This window comes from Dendrobates tinctorius, unplaced genomic scaffold (genome assembly GCF_039654945.1).
Source record: "Dendrobates tinctorius isolate UK_male_01 unplaced genomic scaffold, ASM3965494v1 ptg000158l, whole genome shotgun sequence".
Taxonomy (NCBI): Eukaryota; Metazoa; Chordata; class Amphibia; order Anura; family Dendrobatidae; genus Dendrobates; species Dendrobates tinctorius.
Genome location: NW_027361825.1, coordinates 1,228,043 through 1,249,857, shown reverse-complemented (window position 1 = coordinate 1,249,857; position 21,815 = coordinate 1,228,043). Strand labels below are relative to the sequence as shown.

The 21,815-nt window shown below is 43.2% G+C and overlaps 1 protein-coding gene across 2 annotated transcripts in view; it reads right to left on the bottom strand.

Moving 5' to 3' along the window:
* Window positions 1-1,497: 1,497 nt before the first annotated feature.
* Window positions 1,498-21,815, bottom strand: part of LOC141051719 (class I histocompatibility antigen, F10 alpha chain-like) — a 199,916-nt gene continuing 179,598 nt past the window's right edge. For both annotated transcript variants that reach the window (XM_073548708.1, XM_073548707.1), the window contains exons 5-8: window positions 20,032-20,136; window positions 16,748-16,777; window positions 15,987-16,035; window positions 1,498-3,196 (exon numbers count right to left, since the gene is read on the bottom strand). In XM_073548708.1, the coding sequence (XP_073404809.1) occupies window positions 15,989-16,035; window positions 16,748-16,777; window positions 20,032-20,136 (182 nt within the window). In that variant the 3' untranslated portion in view covers window positions 1,498-3,196; window positions 15,987-15,988. The remainder of the gene's footprint in view (window positions 3,197-15,986; window positions 16,036-16,747; window positions 16,778-20,031; window positions 20,137-21,815) is intronic.

The following is a 21,815-nucleotide window of genomic DNA, read 5'->3' as shown; positions in this document are numbered from 1 at the left end:
GTGGTGAACTTTCCCAGTAGTGACCTGCAGATCAAAATTATCCCAAAAGCGCAGAGCCGACTCATCCAAGAGGTCACAAAAGACCCCACAACAACATCCAAAGAACTGCAAGCATCACTTGCCTTAGTTAAGGTCAGTGTTCATGACTTCACCATAAGAAAGAGATTGGGCAAAAGAGGCCTGCACAGCAGAGTTCCAAGACGAAAACAACTGCTGAGCAATAAGAACATAAAGGTTCGTCTCAGTTTTGCCAGAAAACATCTTCAAGATCACCAAAATTTTTATTCACTGACAAGACAAAAGTTGAACTTTTTGGATGGTGTATGTCCCATTACATCTGGTGTAGAAATAACATAACTTTTCAGTAAAGGAACATCATGCCAACAGTAAAATAATAAAATATGGTTATGGTAGTGTGATTGTCTGTGGCTGTTTTGCTGCTTCAGGACCTGGAAGACTTGCTGGGGTAAATGGAACCATGAATTCTGCTGCCTATCAAAAAAAATCCTGAAGGACAATGTCCAGCCATCTGTTCCTGACCTCATGCTGAAACGCACTTGGGTAATGCAGCAGACAATGATCCAAAACACAACGGCAAGTTCACCTCTGAATGGCTTAGAAAAAAATATACACTTTGGAGTGGCCTAGTCAAAGTCCTGACCTTAATCCGATTGAGATGCTGTGGCATGACTTTAAAAAAGCGGTTCATTCTCGGAAACCCTCCAATATGGCTGAATTACAACAATTCTGCAAAGATGAGTGGCCAAAATTCCTCCAGAGCATTGTAAAAGACTCATTGCAAATGCTTGATTGGGTCCTCCTTAGCAGTAACAACTGCAAACAGTTATTAGGTTTGGGGGAATCACTTCTTCACACAGGGCCCTGGAGGTTTGGACTTTTTTTTTCCCCTTAATAATAAAGACCTTCATTTAAAAAGGGCATTTTGTGATTACTTGTGTTATCTTTGTCTAATGTTTACATTTGTTTGGTGATCGGAAACATTTAAGTGTGACAAACATGGAAAAGAATAGGAAATCAGGAAGTGGCAAACACTTTCACACAACTGTATATTAAACGTTTGGGGCATTCATTTTAATGTTACGTATTTTTCTGTATTTAGCTTTTATCTTTACATTTCTTAAGATTTTTTTTTTAACTACACAATTTAGGCAAATACCTCTTGTGATGATACGGACAAGGATCGGGACTGATGACATGTCGTGTTGCCAGCTAGAAAAATGGATGACCACTTTCTGGTGTTGTACAGTTGAATCCGGATCACCAGCTCTCCCACCGTCGCTTTCACAATTTTTGATGTAGACGTGATTGGTAGCTGGAGATTACTTCTACAAACTTCTCATCTACTTTCTGGATCCCTAGGGGCAGGGATTGTGCTTTTCTAACATTACAAGATCCTGCTTATCCTGACTTTATGCAGAAAACATTTTATTAGAAACACAACAATAAATGTAACGCAAAAAAAAAAAACACTTGTGATATCGGTGTAATTGTACTTTATTGATAAATTATAATCACAAGAAGCTCAATAAACGGGAAATCCTGTAAGATCCATTTCTATCAGATCCACACAGTAGAGTCGATCACATTCTTATCTGCATTTCTACAAAACATAAAACTAAACTATGAGATAAGTTTCCTTATAATTTAAATTCTTTATTATGTGACTGTAAATATTGGCGTTATGTGACCTCACATTCAGTCCCCGTCATTAGCATCAAATGAACTCTGATTCACAAATATATATTACACTGCATTGTAAATGTGATAGGATTGATAATGAGGAGTGTTGTATCAGATTCATGAGCGGAGGATGAAGAACGATTCGTTATTTTTCTAGCAGACATTTCCCAGTGTCATATATAAGAACGGATAATGACGCCTCCGGTATAATACAACATCCGGCTGTGATGTCTCCTACACTGATATCAATCGCACAGACAGAAAATAATCACCAAAATTAGAGCAAAACGAACTACAGTAAAAAATAAAACTCAAAATCTTATTGAAAACATAAAGCAAATGTAAGTAATGGAATAATGCGATATAATGTTATATAAGCGGATCCGGCCTTCCATATAAAGCACTCTGATTGCAAATAACTAATAATGAAAAGTATGAAGCCAAAACCTTATTGTAATTACCTACTAAATGTAAAGGAAAATCAGCAGTACGTGAGACGTCTGATAATACACGGGAAGGAACCCGCCATATAACACATTCATCACCAATGTTGGGTATTGTGCATCATTTCTCAGATCTTCTAGAAGTTGATACTCTGCAGCCTGTCCATCATTGAAGTGGGGGGCGAGACCTCGCCTAAATATATCAACCACATAAAAAGAAAACACGACTTATCTACAACCTGGAAGTGCCCTTACTGCAGCTGCGGAAATGGGCGATTGGCCACTAGAGATCCAAGGCCGCAGGAGGCCATACATTTCCTGCACCTTACAGTTGTTCTCACTCTTAAATGATGGCTCTCAGGTAGAGGGCCTCTTATTTGTCATCCATATACACTCAGATCATGCGGACAAAGGTGGTATAGTTAACTCCACATACAGAAAAATACATGTAGAGAATTGTAGTTTGACCAATATGGCTGAGATGCAGGTATGGGGGGTTTCAGATGCTTGACACTATGACAGCACATAGATTGTGACTTACAGACATCTGATTTCGGCAGAGTACGGACCACTATGTCTGCACTGACCTCTGGTCTCCTGCTCCAAACTCAAAAGCCGTATAGACATATATGAGATGAGATTGCCGAGTTTGGGTCAGGAGACCCGTGGCCAGTCCTGACATTGTGGTCCATATACATCTGAGGTTAGCTTTACTATTCTAAGACTGTCAGATTAGTAATCCCATCAGACATGACACCTATCACATGTCATACTCTCATCTGGACAATCTCTGACCATACAGAAGCCTCGATAGAGTTCAGTAATGGAAGAATTTAGGGACTTCAATTTCTTCAGCTTTGTGGGATGTTTCTGTCGTAAAATTGTCTGGGTGGCCATGTTATCCCTGGATTACGACAAGTTTTCATTATATTATTGTATACGGCAGGTTCCTTCTCAATTACACAAAATGAAAGAATGTAATCGCGACAGATGGAAGGCGAGATCCTCCATAATCTGGAGAGATGGAAGCAGAAGACATCTCTCGTCTGGTTCTGTAATGACAAAAAGTCAAAATATTCACATTAGATGATTACACTGGTCCAATATCATAAAATGCACAATAACCTTCCACAGCCAAGGAAAGTATCATTAATAAATATACAGTTGTGGACACCATTGTGGCACCCCTGAATATTAAGTTCATCATGTAAAACATCTACTGAAATAGAGTTCAATGAAACTGCTTAGAAAAAAAAAGACACAAAATGGAAAACGATAGTGGACACAATTAATGGCACGCGCTGTTCAGTTTACAACAAAGGATAAAATGAGACTTATCTAGAAATTGGACTTGTCTCCATGTGGTCAGTGCTCATATGACTTTAATTAGCTTTAGACTGGTGGCTTTGATGCTTTAGGGCCCGTTACAGCAATATCGCAATGTGTAACGTCACTGGTTTTGTGATGCAGCAGCGATATTGCTAGCGATATCGCTATGTCTGATACTTACCTCCGACCGGCTCCCCCCGCTGATTGCGCAAGAACGTCCTGGACCATTTCTCGTTGGGCGCTTCCTGCTGGGCTTCCTGTGGCGCCGACGAGCAACGCATGGACGCGGGAGGGAGGACGTCTTCATCGCCTCATCTGACAGGTAAGTAACGACCCCCGACTGCTGCTATGTCGCTGGTGAGATCTGCCTGTGTGGCAGCTCACTAGCAACCACTTAGCGATGTACCAGCGTTCCTGACCGCGTCATATCGCTGGTTAGGATCGCTGGTGCATCGCCAAGTGTAACGGTACCCTTTCAGGTCAGTTGTATTCCATGTTCACAATGGCGGAAAAGACAAGGGAACTGTCTTAACAGACCAGAAATAGTATTATCACCAAGCACAAACAGTCTAACGGTACAAAGACCTTATCATTTTAGATTCAAGAGGTTTTCTAGTCATGGAGCAATGAAGAACCTTCCAGGACGCGGTGGAAAGAGGAAATTGATTAGAGAACCCTATGAAAGTTGATTTGAAATGTGGCAAAGTACAACAACTTCAGGCCGAGCTGGAGGAATCTATAGTGAAAGTTCCCACCTGTAACTGCATGCCACAAACTGAACAAAGCAGAACTCTATGGGCGAAGGAGGACGTCACCACTTAATGATGTGACGTAAACTTCAGTCACATATTGTGTCCCTGCATTAGATGTGGGCTCGCACAAATCAAAGGCAGTCATCAAGTGCCTCTAATAGCCAAGGGTGGAGTGGATCGCCGAACGCGACTTAACCAGTTAAATGCTGCTGTCAATCACTGATAGTGGCATAACATGCTTTGGCAGGGGGGGTGAATCATTCCTCCTGCCCATCCACACGCCCCTGACGTGATCGCGGGGTGCAAATGAGTTACCATGACAGCCAAAGATCTGCTGACGACCCCCGTGCCTGTCATTATGAACCTCCTATGAGTACCAGCATTATGTCTATAAATGAAATGAAGCCTACAATGAAAAGAGTCACAGGAATAATGAAATCAGACAATTATCAGAGCAGTTTAGGCAAAATGTCCTCCCAAGTGTAAGAAAACTAGAAAATGGGTCCTCCAAGAGCACCAATCATAGGCTTCTGCCTGGCAACACCAGTCATGGCCTGTACCCCCCTCTGACTGGCGCAATCAACAATTAAACTGATGGCGCCAATCACAGGGTACAGCCGCGGTGTGACCGAACTCTTCCATGGCTGTGACCTGCCTAGGATTGGAGCTGTAAGAATACCAATCCTAGGCTGGTGCCTCGCAACGCCAGGCATGGCCTGGAACCACTGATTGACGCGATTAATGATTATCTCTATCTCGCAAATCACAGGGCACAGCCTCGGTGTGACTGCGCTGTGCCCTGGCTGTGACCTGCCTAGGATCGGAGCTGTAAGAGCACCGATCCTAGGCTGGTGCATCGCAACGCCAGTGTCACCAGGGCCAGCTCCGATTGGAGCGATCGATGTCATCGTCGATCGCACCACTGACAGGTCACAGAGCAGTCACACCACTTCTGTGCTCTGTCTGTGACCGCGCTGCACATCATCACAGAAGCTGAGGATTTCTGCAGAAAGGTAACTACAGGATCTGTGCTGTGCAGGGCCTTGTGGTGCTCAGAAGGGGTGATAGAGCCCAATATCGACCACCTTCTGGTGGTCAAGGAAAAGAGGGATGTCTTTTTCTTGACCACCATACATGGTGATGGCAGCACCCTCGGCACTGTATGAGGTACCTCTGCACAGGTCTGCAAACCAGACTGTACTGGGGTACAACAAAAACATGGGGGGCATTGATCTCACTGATCAAGTCCTCCAGCTGTACAGTTCTTTGAGAAAGGCCAAGGTGTGGTACAAGAAACTGGCCGTGCACATCCTACAGATGGCAGTACTCAATGCTTTCCTGCTGTCATGATGTGCAGGGCAGACCGCTATGTCACACCTTCAGTTCCAGGAGGTAGTGATCAAGGCCTTAATCTTTGGAGATCAGGAAGCAGCGGGCCCCAGTACTTCCGGAACTGAAGGTGCTTGTATCATACCAGGTCAGCATTTCCCAAGGGAGGTCCCTCAAAGTGGGAAAAAAGGAAGGTCGCAAAAGAGGTGCCGAGTGTGTTTCAGAAGGTGAATACACAAGTATACCATTTATCAATGCGACACCTGCCCCGACAAACCTGGCCTGTGTATGAAAGATTGCTTCAGACTGTACCACACCTCCATGCCCTAAATTCATTTCGGACTTACACAAATGACGTATGACAATCTGAAGAACACTACAAAACTGACGTATGACAACCTAACAAACACTACACAACTCACGTATGCCACTACATTATAAAATTCTCATACCAGGAAACAGTAGATTAGTTACAAAAAGGGAGCACTTGTACCACTGTTTAGGCACATCTAGATAAGATTGTTAAGGGGTCTAGTTTCCAAAATGGGGTCACTTGTGGGGTATTTCCACCCTTTAGGCACGTGAGGGGCTCTGCAAATCCAACATGACGCACGCAGACCATGCCATCAAAGTCTGCCTTCCAAAACGTCACTCCTTCACTTCAGAGCCCCAAGGTGCACCCAAACAGTAGTTTTCTCCCACATATGGGGCATCAGCGTACTCAGGAGAAATTGCACAATAACTTTTTGGGGTCCAATTTCTCCTGTTACCCTTGGGAAAATAAAAAAAAATTGTTGGCTAAAAGATCATTTTTGTGGAAAAAATATGATTTATTTTCACGGTTCTATGTTATAAACTTTAGTGAAACACTTGGGGGGTTCAAACTGCTCATGACACATCTAGATAAGTTCTTTGGGGGGGTCTAGTTTCCAAAATACGGTTACTTGTTGGGGGTTTCCACTGTTTAGGCGCATCAGGGGCTTGGCGTCCGATCTCAATTCCAGCCAATTTTGTGTTGAAAAAGTCAAATGGCGCTCCTTCCCTTCCAAGCTCTGCTGTGCGCCCAAACAGTGTTTTCCCCATATATTGGGTATCGGCATGTTCAGGAGAAATTGCATTATAAATTTTGGGGTTAATTTTTTTCCTGTTACCCTTGTGAAAATAAAAAAAATAAATTAGTCTAAAGTTACATTTTAGTGAAAAAAAGTTTAAGTGTTCATTTTTTCCTTTCACATTCCATTAATTCCTGTGAAGCACCTGAAAGGTTAATAAACTTGAATATGGTCTTGAGCACCGTGAGGGGTGCAGATTTTAGAATGGTGTCACTTTTGGGTATTTTCTGCCATATAGACCCCTCAAAGTCACTTCAAATGTGAGGTGGTCCCTAAATATAAATGGTTTTGTAAATTTTTTTGTAAAAATGAGAAATCGCTGGTCAACTTTTAACCCTTATAACTTCCTAACGAAAAAAAAATCGTTTCAAAAATTGTGCTCATGTAAAGTAGACATGTGAAAAATGTTTCTATGATTAAAGGCAGGGGTCCTCAAACTACGGCCCGCGGGCCGCATGCGGCCCTCCAAAGACTTTTACCCGACCCCCGCCAGGCCGACTTTGAGCTCTTGAACTGCACTGCAGTTCAGTGCCGGCGGGCCGTGTAATTGCGGGCGGGACGAGGCGCCGAGGAAAGGCGTTGCGCAGCCCTCCCGCAGCACAGTGCACAGAGACGACGTGATTGTCATCACGCCGCCTGCACGGTCTGATGATGTCACGCCGCCTGGGCCTGTGCCGGAAGAAGACGGAGACGAGCGGGCGCCTCTTCAGAGCAGCGCGGGGACATAGGTGAGTACTTTTTTTTTTTTTTTAATGCCGGGTCCTATTGGGGTCATTTTCCTGCCTAGTGGGGACCTGTGCTACCTATTGGGGATATTTTCCTGCCTAGTGGGGACCTGTGCTACCTATTGGGGACATTTTTCTGCCTAGTGGGGGCATTTTCCTGCCTAGTGGGGACCTGTGCTACCTATTGGGGACATTTTTCTGCCTAGTGGGGACATTGTTCTGCCTAGTGGGGATCTGTGCTACCTATTGGGGACATTTTTCTGCCTAGTGGGGACATTTTCCTACCTAGTGGGGACCTGTGCTACCTATTGGGGACATTTACCTGCCTATTGGGGACCTGTGCTGCCTATTGGGGACATTTACCTGCCTATTGGGGACCTGTGCTGCATATTGGGGACCTGTGCTCCCTAATGGGGACCTGTGCTGCCTAATGGGGACATTTACCTGCCTATTGGGGACATTTATCTGCCTAATGGGGACATCTACCTGCCTATTGGGGACCTGTGCTGCCTAATGGGGACCTATGCTGCCTAATGGGGACATTTACCTGCCTATTGGGGACCTGTGCTGCCTATTGGGGACCTGTGCTGCCTAATGGGGACATTTACCTGCCTTTTGGGGACCTGTGCTGCCTATTGGGGACCTATGCTGCCTAATGGGGACATTTACCTGCCTATTGGGGACCTGTGCTGCCTATTGGGGACCTGTGCTGCCTATTGGGGACATTTACCTGCCTTTTGGGGACCTGTGCTGCCTATTGGGGACATTTACCTGCCTATTGGGGACGTATGCTGCCTATTGGGTACATTTACCTGCCTTTTAGGGACCAATGCTGCCTATTGGGGATTCTTGCACCACACCAGTCTGAGCCTGAGGTAAAAGTGGAGTTCCACCTTTATGGGCACTGGTGAGGCTGCATTGATGGGCACTGATCAGGCTGCATTGATGGGCACTGATCAGGCTGCATTGTTGGGTACTGATCAGGCTGCATTGATGGGCACTGATCAGGCTGCATTGATGGGCACTGATCAGGCTGCATTGATGGGCGCTGATCAGGCTGCATTGATGGGCGCTGATCAGACTGCATTGATGGGCACTGATCAGACTGCATTGATGGGCACTGATCAGACTGCATTGATGGACACTGATCAGACTGCATTGATGGGCACTGATCAGGCTGCTTTGATGGGCACTGATCAGACTGCATTGTTGGGTACTGATCAGGCTGCATTGATGGGCACTGATCAGGCTGCATTGATGGGCAGTGACCAGGCTGCATTGATGGGCACTGATCAGACTGCATTGATGGGCACTGATCAGGCTGCATTGATGGGCACTGATCAGGCTGCATTGATAGGCACTGATCAGGCTGCATTGATGGGCACTGATCAGGCTGCATTGATGGGCAGTGCAGTCTGTATGTCTCTGTGTGGGCAGTTTTATTGCTGGTATATTGTTTTTGTAGTGCTGTATATATGTTGGTATTTTACTAATAGCAATTTTGAATCCCTAGGAAACAATGATATCAAGAAAGAGAAAAAATTGACTCGAAGTGTAGGATATTCGAAGAACCCAAAAAATCGGTAAGTTTGATGATTTAACTTCATTTTTAATATTGTATTTGTTCCTATTTTTGTTTTACTACTTCTAAATAAGATATGTGCAGTGTGCACAGGAATTTATTCATAATTTTTTTTAAACTACATTCCGGCCCTCCAACGGTCCGAGGGACCGTAATCTGGCCCCCTGTTTAAAAAGTTTGAGGACCCCTGATTTAAGGGAATAAAAATTCAAAATGTGGGGGGGGCGTGGCCAGCTATTGAAGGAGCAGGACGTGCCAGCCTGAGCTCCTCTCAGGAAAATAACAATCTGCCTGATTCAGGGCTCCCTATAGCCTATCCGCCCTCATTGGGGACCGAGATACAGTAGAAGGCACCTGGAGGATAACCCCCGTTGGTCCTGGGTCCACCCGATGCCTCGGGACGAAGAACCCACTCGCGACCTAGCTGCAGGCCTGAAGCCTGCCCGGATCACATCGCGGCTGCTGTGGTGCTGAAGGTTCGGAGGCCCCCTTCCTGTGACCGGAGACCGTCGGTGGGAGAAAACCGGCCGCTTAACTTCTGCCGTCATCTGATGCAGTTGCACATACTTAAAAAGACCTATTCTCTTTTGTCTGTTTTCCTATTTTGGGCTGTTACTCTGACCAACAGGCTCATACTCCCCCTTACTCCTGTAAAATAAAGGGGGTATTGCAGCAGAACTGCACCAGAGGCATACTCTGTTCTATAAAATTTACCCCATGTCTTGCTAAAATCCAACACGGAGGGCATGGACGATCCTGGTGGACTATAATTATGGAACACTAGATCTGTCACCACAGGCACAAGTATGCACCCACCTATATAAGCATTTGTCATGCGATAACTTTCAGAACGCAGGAGGTCTCTGAGCAATGCGTCCCAAAAAATCTGCTACATCAGAAAGCAATACCCGTCTGATCACACAACTGATGACGCAACGTACAAAACCAGCTAATCGCACTATGTCAGCGTCACAATCAACCTCATTGAACACCGGGAGCTCCCCCCAGAGGTCACAGCAAACTAACTTGAGTACTCCAACAAACATGATTCCAATGACAATGGAGGACCTCCTGGCTACCATTCAAAAAAACTTTCAGAGCTGAGTTATCTTCTGCTGTAAGCAATTTCACGCAGCAAATCCAGGATATTGCTCAAAGAACCAATGATTTGGAAAAAAGAATGGATGATACAGCAGATGCCACTGAACATAATAGAGAGCAACTACAGGAACAAGATGCTAGACTCGAGTTCCTAGAGCTAAAGTGTGAGGACTTGGAAAACCGATCTCGCCGAGGCAATATCAGAATTAAAGGACTACCGGAAAGTAGCTCCAATCTAATGGAGGTTGCCTCTAACCTAATTCTTTAAAAATAACCAGGATCCACAGGGCCTTGGGAGGTCCCAAATCTGATGCCTCACCTAGGGATGTTGTCCTTAAAATGCACCATGAAGAATCCAGAGACCTGATTCTATCCGCTGCTCGAAAACTGAACAACTTACCAGGTGTCCCAGATACCGTATCTCTGTTTCCTGATATTTGCCCGGCAACTCTAATAAGGAGAAAAGCCATGAAAGATATAACTCTAGCCTTAATAAAAGCAAAGATTCAATACAGGTGGGGATTCCCACATGCTTTAATTTTCTCCTACGGCAACTCCACCTATTCTCCAAGAAATTACGAGGAAGGGAGAAAAGCGCTGGAGAAAGCAGGCATCCCGATTTCTGATTCGGGAGCCCTACCACAGAGACAGAGACCGCGCAGAGAGTGGACAGAAGTTCGCCATGCTAGACTCAGTAAATCACAGCACAACAAATAGTCTAATTCTTGAGTCCACTATTGACGAATGTGCTGGAATATTCTCAAAGAGCGGCCAAAATGCCAAGATATCGTTCTGATAGTATTACTATTTGATGCTTTTTATAACAATTTATGAATAATATTGTTTCCTTTTCCCATTAGTGGAGTGTTGTGCCCCTGGAGTAAATATGCCACTCAATTTTGGGCTATTACTGCCTATGGTTCCACTGATAGTGGGCCGGTGCACTATAGCCCACAAACTGGTCATTGGTTGCGACCATTTCTCTTGTTGTTGTATTTTTTGTTACCCTTCCTTCCCTCCTTTTCCTAAAAGAGTGTTGATGAGATGTAAAAATATTTTTTGGATTTGTGATTAAGGTGAAAATGCTTGTTCCAGGTCGTAGTTTAATTAGAAATTTCATTAAAGTCTCTCTATGCATACCTAATGTATAAGGTATTATCACACAATGTTAGGGGATTCAACTCCCCGATAAAAAGAAAACGCGCCTTTATTGATTACCAGAAACATTCCCCTGATGTGCTATTCCTACAGGAAACTCATTTCCCTAATAACTCATCTCCCAAATTTTTTCATAAGCTTTACTCGAGATTTTTTCTTGCTACCCATGATAAAAAAAACGAGAGGTGTCGCTATATTGCTACATAATTCCTTCCCAATCATACAGGAGGGTATGGTCGTGGACACAGAGGGTAGATATATAATCCTTTGGGGCACGGTCCAGGAGAGGCGAATCTGTCTTGTGCATTGTTATGTACCCCGACATTTCAAATGAAAACAATTAAATCTATTGCAGGATCCCTAAGGTATAGACCTTAGGGATCCTGCAATAGATTTAATTGTTTTCATTTGAAATGTCGGGGTACATAACAATGCACATGACACTATCATATGGGGGGGGGCGATTTTAACCTGACTATAAACCCAACCCTTGATAGCTCTAATAAGGGGAGGCCTGACATGTCAAGGAGGGGAAAAAAAAAAAAATAAAAAAAAAAATAAATCTATCTTTCATGGTATCTTGCAAGCTCATCATCTGGTTGACACATGGAGAGAATCTCATGGGCAATCCAGAGGTTATACCTATTTTTCTAGAGCTTTCCATTCATACTCCAGGACTGACTGGATTCTAGCTAATTCAGAAAACATACCGTCATTGATGTATTCCAGACATGTCCCCTCCTCTTGGTCCGACCATGATAGTGTACTCTCTGTATTTAAATTAAGCGCGGAAACTGCACGCCTGTATACGTGAGACTGAATGAATTTTTGATTTCTGATCCTCAAACGCGAATAATGGTCGAACAAGAGCTCAATGCCTTCTTCCTTTCTAATATCACCCCTGACACCTCTATGGGTAATGTTTGGATGGCTCATAAAAAATATATCACTGGTGTACTCATTAGGATAGCATCCCAAAAAAAGAGGAATCGTCTTAAGGAGCAATTGACTCTCGAGAATGAACTTTATACATTAGAGACCGCCAATCAGTCACGCCCCTCTCTATACTTAACAAAGCGAATTTATGACTTAAAACTTCAGCTAAACACTTTGCTAACGACTCGTACGGAAAGAGCAATCAGGTGGACGCAAGCGACATTCTATCGGTTCTCTAATAAAATGGACCGAATGCTTGCCCGAAAATTAAAACAGAAAGAGCGATTAAACTCTTCTCCATAAAAGATGAACAATCCCAAACTACTTTTAACCCGAACAAAATCTACAAAATATTTCAAACTTATTATCAAAAACTATACACTGATAGCACAAATTTTTCATTGCCCAAATTGGATGACTTCCTAACTAATGTACCACTACCTTCCCTAACTCTGGCTTACGCTGCTACATTACATTCCCCTATCACTGAAGAGGAAATCACATCTACTATAAATCATCTAAAAGCTGGGAAGGCTCCGGGCCCCAATGGGTTGACCGCATTATATTTTTAATAAAATATTTGAAATTTTTTTTATAACATACAAAAATACTGCAATAATATGCTAACTGGCCAAACAATGCCGGTGGAATTCTATACGGCGCATATCACTGTCATCCCAAAACAAGGGAGAGACCCATTGCTCACAAAACATTACAGGCCAATATCCTTTTTGAACATGGATCTTAAGATTTTCTCCTCCATAACAGCCAATAGAATTAATAAATGCCTACCTAGTCTTATTCACAAAGATCAGGTTGGATTCATCCCAACAAGACAAGCCCCGGATAATATTGGTAAAAACCTAACCCTTATACATAACGCCAACAAACGTAAAACCCCCTTAACCTTGCTAGCTTTAGATATAGAGAAAGCTTTTGACACCGTTACTTGGTCATATATGTTTAATATCTTGCACAAAATGGGGGTTTCACAACAATTAATCGACTCACTTAATCTTCTATACAATACTCCGGTTGCCCATTTAAAATTACACTCGACCACTCCAGAACCAATAATTATCGGCAGAGGAACCAGGCAAGGGTGCTCCCTATCTCCAGCCCTATTCGCTCTAGTGATGGAACCACTAGCGCAGAAGATCCGTCTGCACCCCGATATCACAGGCCAAACTATAGGTAGACATGAATACAAGGTCAGTCTGTTTGCCGCCGACCTACTTCTGGTCATGACAAATCCCCATATATCCCTGCCGAATCTCTTAAATACACTTAATTCTTTTGAGGAAATCTCAGGCTTAAAAGGTCAATATCGATAAATCAGAGATTAGGTTTCTGAACACGCCTCCTGCCGAACAAGCTTCAATAGTAGAGAACTTTCACTTCCGACATGAAAAGCATTACATTACATATCTAGGAATTAACCTTACTTTATCTAAGTCCACGCTATTTAAATATAATTACGCTCCCCTCCTCCAAAAACTAACACAATCTTTGTCAAAATGGTCATCCCCATCTCTTTCCTTTTTGGGAAGGGTGCACTCGGTTAAAATGGTTACCTTGCCTCAATTTCTATATCTGTTCCGATCCTTGCCTATTTCAATACCCCTAATGACATTCAAAATGATACACTCACATATATTATGTTTTGTCTGGAACAATAAAAAGCCCCGTATTTCCCAGCAAATTTTGTTTAGACACAAAAGACAGGGATTAGTCTCGCTACCAAACTTTACTCTTTATTATAGGGCTGCTCAGATCGCCCAGCTGGCAGGGGTAAATGCGCAACAAACACCTATATGGCCGCAAATAGAAAATTCCCAAATAGCACCTTTACTCCTTACAGAGCCTAATTTGGGCCACGGGGCTTTTACCGAAAGATTTGGCTTTACATTCGCCATATACCTTTCACTCCCTGCGAATCTGGAGAGCGAATTGGTTCCAATTTGCGTTGCAATCTCATCCCTCACCCCTCCTGAACCTGTTTAATAATCCCATGTTCCCGCCAGGAGTTACATTCCGAAACCACGTATGGTGGCAGCAGAATAAGCTAACTAGGCTACAAAATGTAACTACCCACTTCAAACTAATGTCAAAACAAGAGTTCATCGCAAAATATCAAGTCCTGAGGTCTGAGACTTTCCGACTTGAACAAATTTCTCATTTCCTGCAAAAACGGTTGGCTCCTCAAACGTACAACCTACGAACTAAAATGACTATATGACCCACTTGGCAATGGCCTTATATCCCATCTTTATTCTGTATTTAACAAACCCAGAGATGGCCTGAAATTGAAGACTATGGAGCAGTGGGAGGCAGACCTACGAATCTCCCTCACACCTCAAAGGTGGTTCAGATGTCATGAAAATATAATGAGGGGCAATAATCAAGTTTCACTTACTGAGACTTCTCTTAAATTGTTTTTTTAGAATACACTATGTACCTAGCTTCCTGCACAATATTTATCATTCAGTCCCTGGCAACTGTTTTAGAGGGTGCACTGACGACGGAGATACTCTCCATATTTGGTGGACATGTCCGATAGTGAAGTCTCTGTGGAAAGATGTAGTAAAATTAATCGATACCATCTTGGGTAGGAAACTACCTCTGTCACCGTCGGTTCTTCTGCTGGGGGACAGACCAGTCAATGCTAACAATAGGACTTGCTGTCTCGTTGACTTTATTGCTATGGCAACAAGAAATCACATAGCTAGCAGATGGAAAGCCAGTACGCTCTCAATTACGCAGGTGAGGAAAGGGTCAATCTGATAATGTTATATGAGAAAATAGAAGCCATCAGATCTAAATCTTTCGAAAACTTTTGAGGTATCTGGGATCCTTGGATTCAGGCACAGAGATGATGACCTTTCCAAAATGATATCTTTATCTCTATAATATACTGGCATGGCAGTGGCTCCTTACAATCAGAGACTCTAAAGCAGGTACACTGGTGTCCCACGTTGGTATATCTCGTATTATCGACACTCACTTTATACCCCCCACTTTCCCTTCCCATCCCTTTAAGTTTAACTTAGCTGTGTTATAACTGTCTTTCTACACATATTCTAAACAAAGGTTCTGTAGTCAAGGATACCGTATGACTTTAAGTGCCTCTTTCTATGCATTTCCCCCTGCGAGGGGATCCTTGTACTCTAATGTGATTGTATTTCATGTTAAGTGATGTTTTCATTTCAATAAAATTGTTGAAACTAAAAAATTCAAAATGTGAAAATTGCGAAAATTCACAAAATTTTCGTTTTTAAACAAATAAATGCAAGTTATAGTGAAGAAATTTTACCACTAACGTGAAGTACAATATGTCACGAAAAAACAATCTCAGAATTGCCAGGATCCCTTGAAGCGTTCCATAGTTATTACCTCATAAAGGGACAGTGGTCAGAATTGTAAAAATTGGCCCTGTTATTAACATACAAACCACTCTCGGGGGTAAAGGGGTTAATAAACCATCATTAATTACAGAGGCCGCACCACATGTGGGGGATCTGAACATTAACAGAAATAAACACGTGAAATAGATCACTCTGTGTGTAATGACTCTAATATAATATAGGAGTTTCACTTTTTGTATTGAAGAACTGAAATAAATTAACTTTTTAATGATATTCTAATTTTGTGAGAAGCACCTGTATGACATAAATTACCTTTTCTTTTTCTCATTGTTACTAAGCCTCATCCGACTCCCACTTACTTTTTCTTTCACCCCAATAAGTTTCTCCTGATTCCTGCCCCCGGTTTGCCATCATATGGATGGCGGTACATTTATAGAAGACGTCACCACTCACCATTAGGCTTTGGCTGGAGCACTGGATGCGTCAGATGATGTGTCTGAAGCTGCGAAAATAGGAAATGATGGAAAGTGAAATTTCACATTGTAATAAAATTCCACACATGAAATCCAGATACAAAGTTCAGGAATTTTGAGAAAACGTTGCATTCCTGTTATTGGTTGGGTTTGTAGCTTTTGTTTTATTTGTTCATGTCTAGCAGTTTTCAGGACTTGCTGGAAAATTTTCCTGGTTTTGTTTCATCCAGAGAATGATTATCTTCATTCTGCCATCACTCATGTGTAAGGAAGGGAAATAATGTATGCTATATCCTATACAGAAACATAAAGGGATCATGCAGCATTAGGGAAGCATGGCGGCTTCTTCCCACCTCAGCACCACACGGTCCGCAGGTTGTAGTAAATGGGGCCCGAGCTCTCCATCACATACAACCTGTGGACACGTGTGCTGCCATGTTACTTTATGACAAGTGTAATTAGGGTATAATGAATTTGTAGATTGGGGTCCTCCAGTGAAGGACCCCTTCCTTGCGAGCCAGAACATAGCGTTACGGTGTAGGAGCAGCCGTCCTTCTGCTGGACAGAAGACATTTATGATGCTGAGGCCCAAAAAAAAAAAAAAAAATCTTCCTACACTTTGGATTATAATATAATTTTGCACAATATACATCATGGTCCCAGCCGCCTCTATATACAGTAACATGCTGTTGTCTCCATTAGTCGCCGTCACAAGCAGCGACATCTCGGCACAATACTCACTGTTGGTCGTCTTGTAGCCGGCATTCTTTCCTGTAAGAGAAGATGGAATTAGGAGCAGGAACCGGAGGATACATCATCACCGGTGTTATATACACTCACTGGCCACTTTATTAGGTACACCATGCTAGTAAGGGGTTGGACCCCCTTTTGCCTTCAGAACTGCCTCAATTCTTCGTGGCAGAGATTCAACAAGGTGCTGGAAGCATTCCTCAGAGATTTTGGACCATATTGACATGATGGCATCACACAGTTGGCGCAGATTTGTCGGCTGCACATCCCTGATGCGAATCTCCCGTTCCACCACATCCCAAAGATGCTCTATTGGATTGAGATCTGGTGACTGAGGAGGCCATTTGAGTACAGTAAACTCATTGTCATGTTCAAGAAACCAATCTGAGATGATTCGAGCTTTATGACATGGCGCATTATCCTGCTGAAAGTAGCCATCAGATGTTGGGTACATTGTGGTCATAACGGGATGGACATGGTCAGCAACAATACTCAGGTAGGCTGTGGCGTTGCAACGATGCTCAATTGGTACCAAGGGGCCCAAAGAGTGCCCAGAAAAAATTCCCCACACCATGACACCACCACCACCAGCCTGAACCGTTGATACAAGGCAGGATGGATCCATGCTTTCATGTTGTTTACGCCAAATTCTGACCCTACCATCCGAATGTCGCAGCAGAAATCGAGACTCATCAGACCAGGCAACGTTTTTCCAATCTTCTACTGTCCAATTTCGATGAGCTTGTGCAAATTTTAGCCTCAGTTTCCTGTTCTTAGCTGAGAGGAGTGGTACCCAGTGTGGTCTTCTGCTGCTGTAGCCCATCTGCCTCAAAGTTCGACGCACTGTGCGTTCAGAGATGCTCTTCTGCCTACCTTGGTTGTAACGGGTGGCAATTTGAGTCACTGTTGCCTTTCTATCAGCTCGAACCAGTCTGCCCATTCTCCTCTGACCTCTGGCATCAACATGGCATTTCCGGCCACAGAACTGCCGCTCACTGGATTTTTTTTCTTTTTCGGACCATTCTCTGTAAACCCTAGAGATGGTTGTGCGTGAAAATCCCAGTAGATCAGCAGTTTCTGAAATTCTCAGACCAGCCCTTCTGGCACCAACAATCATGCCACGTTCAAAGGCACTCAAATCACCTTTCTTCCCCATACTGATGCTCGGTTTGAACTGCAGGAGATTGTCTTGACCATGTCTACATGCCTAAATGCACTGAGTTGCCGCCATGTGATTGGCTGATTAGAAATTAAGTCTTAACACACAGTTGGACAGGTGTACCTAATAAAGTGGCCAGTGAGTGTACATAACATACATGTAACGGGGGACAGATAGATGGAGACGACACAGACATGAGTCCGGCTGTCAGTGGGAAAATGACCTCTATATACAGTGAGGGGAATGTCTTCAGGGGTGAAACTGAACTTTGGTGCTGCACTCTGTGGCTGAGAGCAATAGCAACAGAGCAAAGCTAAGTGGTGTTTTTCCCTGTTTTTTTCCGTGCAGATTTCAATCCGCGGCATGTCAATTTTTTGTGCAGAATCCGCAGCGTTTTTACACCTGCTCCATTATAAAAATCTGCAAGTGTAAAAACGCAGTGGAAATCCGCAGGAAATCTGCACTAAATCCGCAGGTAAAACGCAGGTCATTTTACCTGCGGTTTTAGCAAAATCCGCACGGAAAAATCCGCAGCAGAATCTGCAACGTGTGCACATACCCTTAGATGCAGACTAACGAGCAGATCTAATTTGATGCAGGTGTTAGTTTTGGGAATGAAAATTTACAGGGTGATTCCATCATTTTTTCCTCAGAATTGAGTGACTCCATAATTTTTCCCCTCTGCTTGGTTTAAAAAAGTAACATTACTGACTACCACATTTTTTGTTCTTGATTTCTGTTAGCGTTTCTTAAAGCCAGAAAGTTGCCATTTGAAATGACTTTAGTTTTGTGCTATGTCTGTGATCCGCTTTTTTTCTACAAAATTAAACAACTGAATGAACAACCTCCAAGGCCGGTGATTCCTAATTGTTGCCAGGGGTTGTATATGTAGATTGAGGCCCAAAACCAAACCTTCTACAAAAATACAATATCAAGCAACTCAACTATGCATGTAAACTTAGGAACTAGGGTGTAGAAAAAGGTCATCAGGTCTCTGGACTGAAGAGTCAAAATCTGAAAAATTTGGCTGTAACAGAAAGATGTTTGTTCACCGATGGGCCATAGAACAGCACAATAATGAGTGTCTACAGAAACAGTGGCGCCCAGTAGAGGGAATGCAATTCAGAAAATGGACTTGGGGATTTCATTAGAATTAACGGTGTCCTCAAAGCTGAGAAATACAGGTAGATACTTACCCATCATGTAATATCATCAGTGAGGCATCGGGATACAAATTTACACAACGACACCAAACATCCAACCAATGTCACTAAGAACTATCCATACCATAAAAAAGAACAAGGAGTCCTGGAGGTGATGATCCGGCCCCACAGAGCCCTGATCTCATCATCCAGTCTGTCTGGGATCACATGAAGAGACGGAATGATCCGCACAAGCCTCATAGATCTGGGGTCAGTTCTCCAAGATGTTTGAAGCAACCTCCAGCTGAGTTCCAAATTATGTGCAAGTGACCGATAAGAAGTGATGAAGGTAAAGGGCAGTCACCAAACACTGATAGGATTTACTTTACTTTTCTCTTTTGTTCATTCACTTAGTTTATTTTTAGCAATTAACAAAATACAATTAACATTTCTATTACTGAAAGATTTTTACTCTGCAGCATTTGTCATATACACCTGCCTAAAGGTACTGTCACACTTAGCGATGTAGCAGCGATCCGACCAGCGATATGACGCAGTCAGGATCGCTGGTACATCGCTAAGTGGTCGCTAGTGAGCTGCCACACAGGCAGATCTCACCAGCGACATCGCTGGGGACGGGGATCGCTACTTACCTGTCACACCAGGCGATCCTGCGTCCTCCCGCCCGGCTCCACGCGTCGCTCGTCGTCACAGCAGGAAGCGCCGCAGGAAGCAGACGACGAGAAACAGTCCAGGACGTTCTCACGCGATCAGCGATACCTACGACCGGCTCCCCCGCTGGTTAAGTATCAGACATAGCAATATCGCTAGCAATATCGCTATAACGTCACAAGTTATAGCGATATTGCTAGCGATATCGCTTAGTGTGACAGGCTCTTAAGACTTTTGTAAAATACACAACCATATTTGCAAGAGAAGAAACACTAAATTACTGCTAAATTACTGATTCTTACTTTTATATATGAAAACTCCAATGACAACAGCGAGGAGAGTGACGACCGCCACAGCAATGACTACAGGAACGACCACCGTTGTGACCGTGACCGACAGTTTTGGTTCTGGTTAGAAAATATAAAGGTAAATATGATCTGCTGATTATACTGAGAGCATCACATATCAGTCACATTAGTCAATGAAAAAAGCAGCCGACAGCACACAGATACATAGGATGCACGTTCCAAAGGCCCCAGGGCCCGTCGGGTCCAACACTGTGTACAAACGTAAGAAAGAGGAACAGCATCCGTCTCCAGGTGAAAAATTCTGTAGCTTTATTTTGCCATCATCAGATACAACGTTTCGACCTCTATGAGGTACTTGATAAAGGCCTCATAGAGGTCGAAACGTTGTATCTGATGATGGCAAAATAAAGCTACAGAATTTTTCACCTGGAGACGGATGCTGTTCCTCTTTCTTACGTTTATATCAGTCACATTAGTCTCCTCTGCGGCGATGACGTATGTGCAGTGTTAGGTATTATGTACATCTACATCTCTATCTCATGTATCACTCACATTAGTCTCCTCTGTAGTGACGATGACGTATGTGCAGTGTTAGGTATTACATACATGTACATCTGCATCTCTATCTCATGTATCACTCACATTAGTCTCCTCTGTAGTGACGATGACGTATGTGTAGAATTACACACATGTACATCTACATCTCTATCTCATGTATCACTCACATTAGTCTCCTCTGTAGTGACGATGACGTATGTGCAGTGTTAGGTATTACATACATGTACATCTGCATCTCTATCTCATGTATCACTCACATTAGTCTCCTCTGTAGTGACGATGACGTATGTGTAGTATTACATACATGTACATCTGCATCTCTATCTCATGTATCACTCACATTAGTCTCCTCTGTAGTGACGATGACGTATGTGCAGTGTTAGGTATTACATACATGTACATCTGCATCTCTATCTCATGTATCACTCACATTAGTCTCCTCTGTAGTGACGATGACGTATGTGTAGAATTACACACATGTACATCTACATCTCTATCTCATGTATCACTCACATTAGTCTCCTCTGTAGTGACGATGACGTATGTGCAGTGTTAGGTATTACATACATGTACATCTGCATCTCTATCTCATGTATCACTCACATTAGTCTCCTCTGTAGTGACGATGACGTATGTGTAGTATTACATACATGTACATCTGCATCTCTATCTCATGTATCACTCACATTAGTCTCCTCTGTAGTGACGATGACGTATGTGTAGAATTACACACATGTACATCTACATCTCTATCTCATGTATCACTCACATTAGTCTCCTCTGTAGTGACGATGACGCATGTGTAGTATTACATGTGTATCTCTATCTCTTCATGTAGCGCCCTCTTACAATATCTTCAGACGCTGCAGATTTGGAGCAGATAAAATTCGATTTTGAAAAACCTGTGGCTCCTGTTTGTGTCTTTAGGGGCAGATTTACGGTATGAAAGCTGCGTAAAAGAAAAGGTTCTCGTCTACAGCAGCCAATCACAGCACAGCTTTCATTTTTCAAGAGCAGAATATGAGGTGAAAGCCATGCTGTGATTGATTGTTGTGGGAAACAAAAGACAGATTTTTATAGATCTCCCTCTCAGGGTATTTGCACGTCTTTTAAACAGAGAATTGACACAGCCAAAAAGGGCAGCAGAATTTACCTCCCCACACACAGGTAATGCACAGTGTCCGGCTTACAGCCTATTAGGTGGGCTGCCCAGAACTATA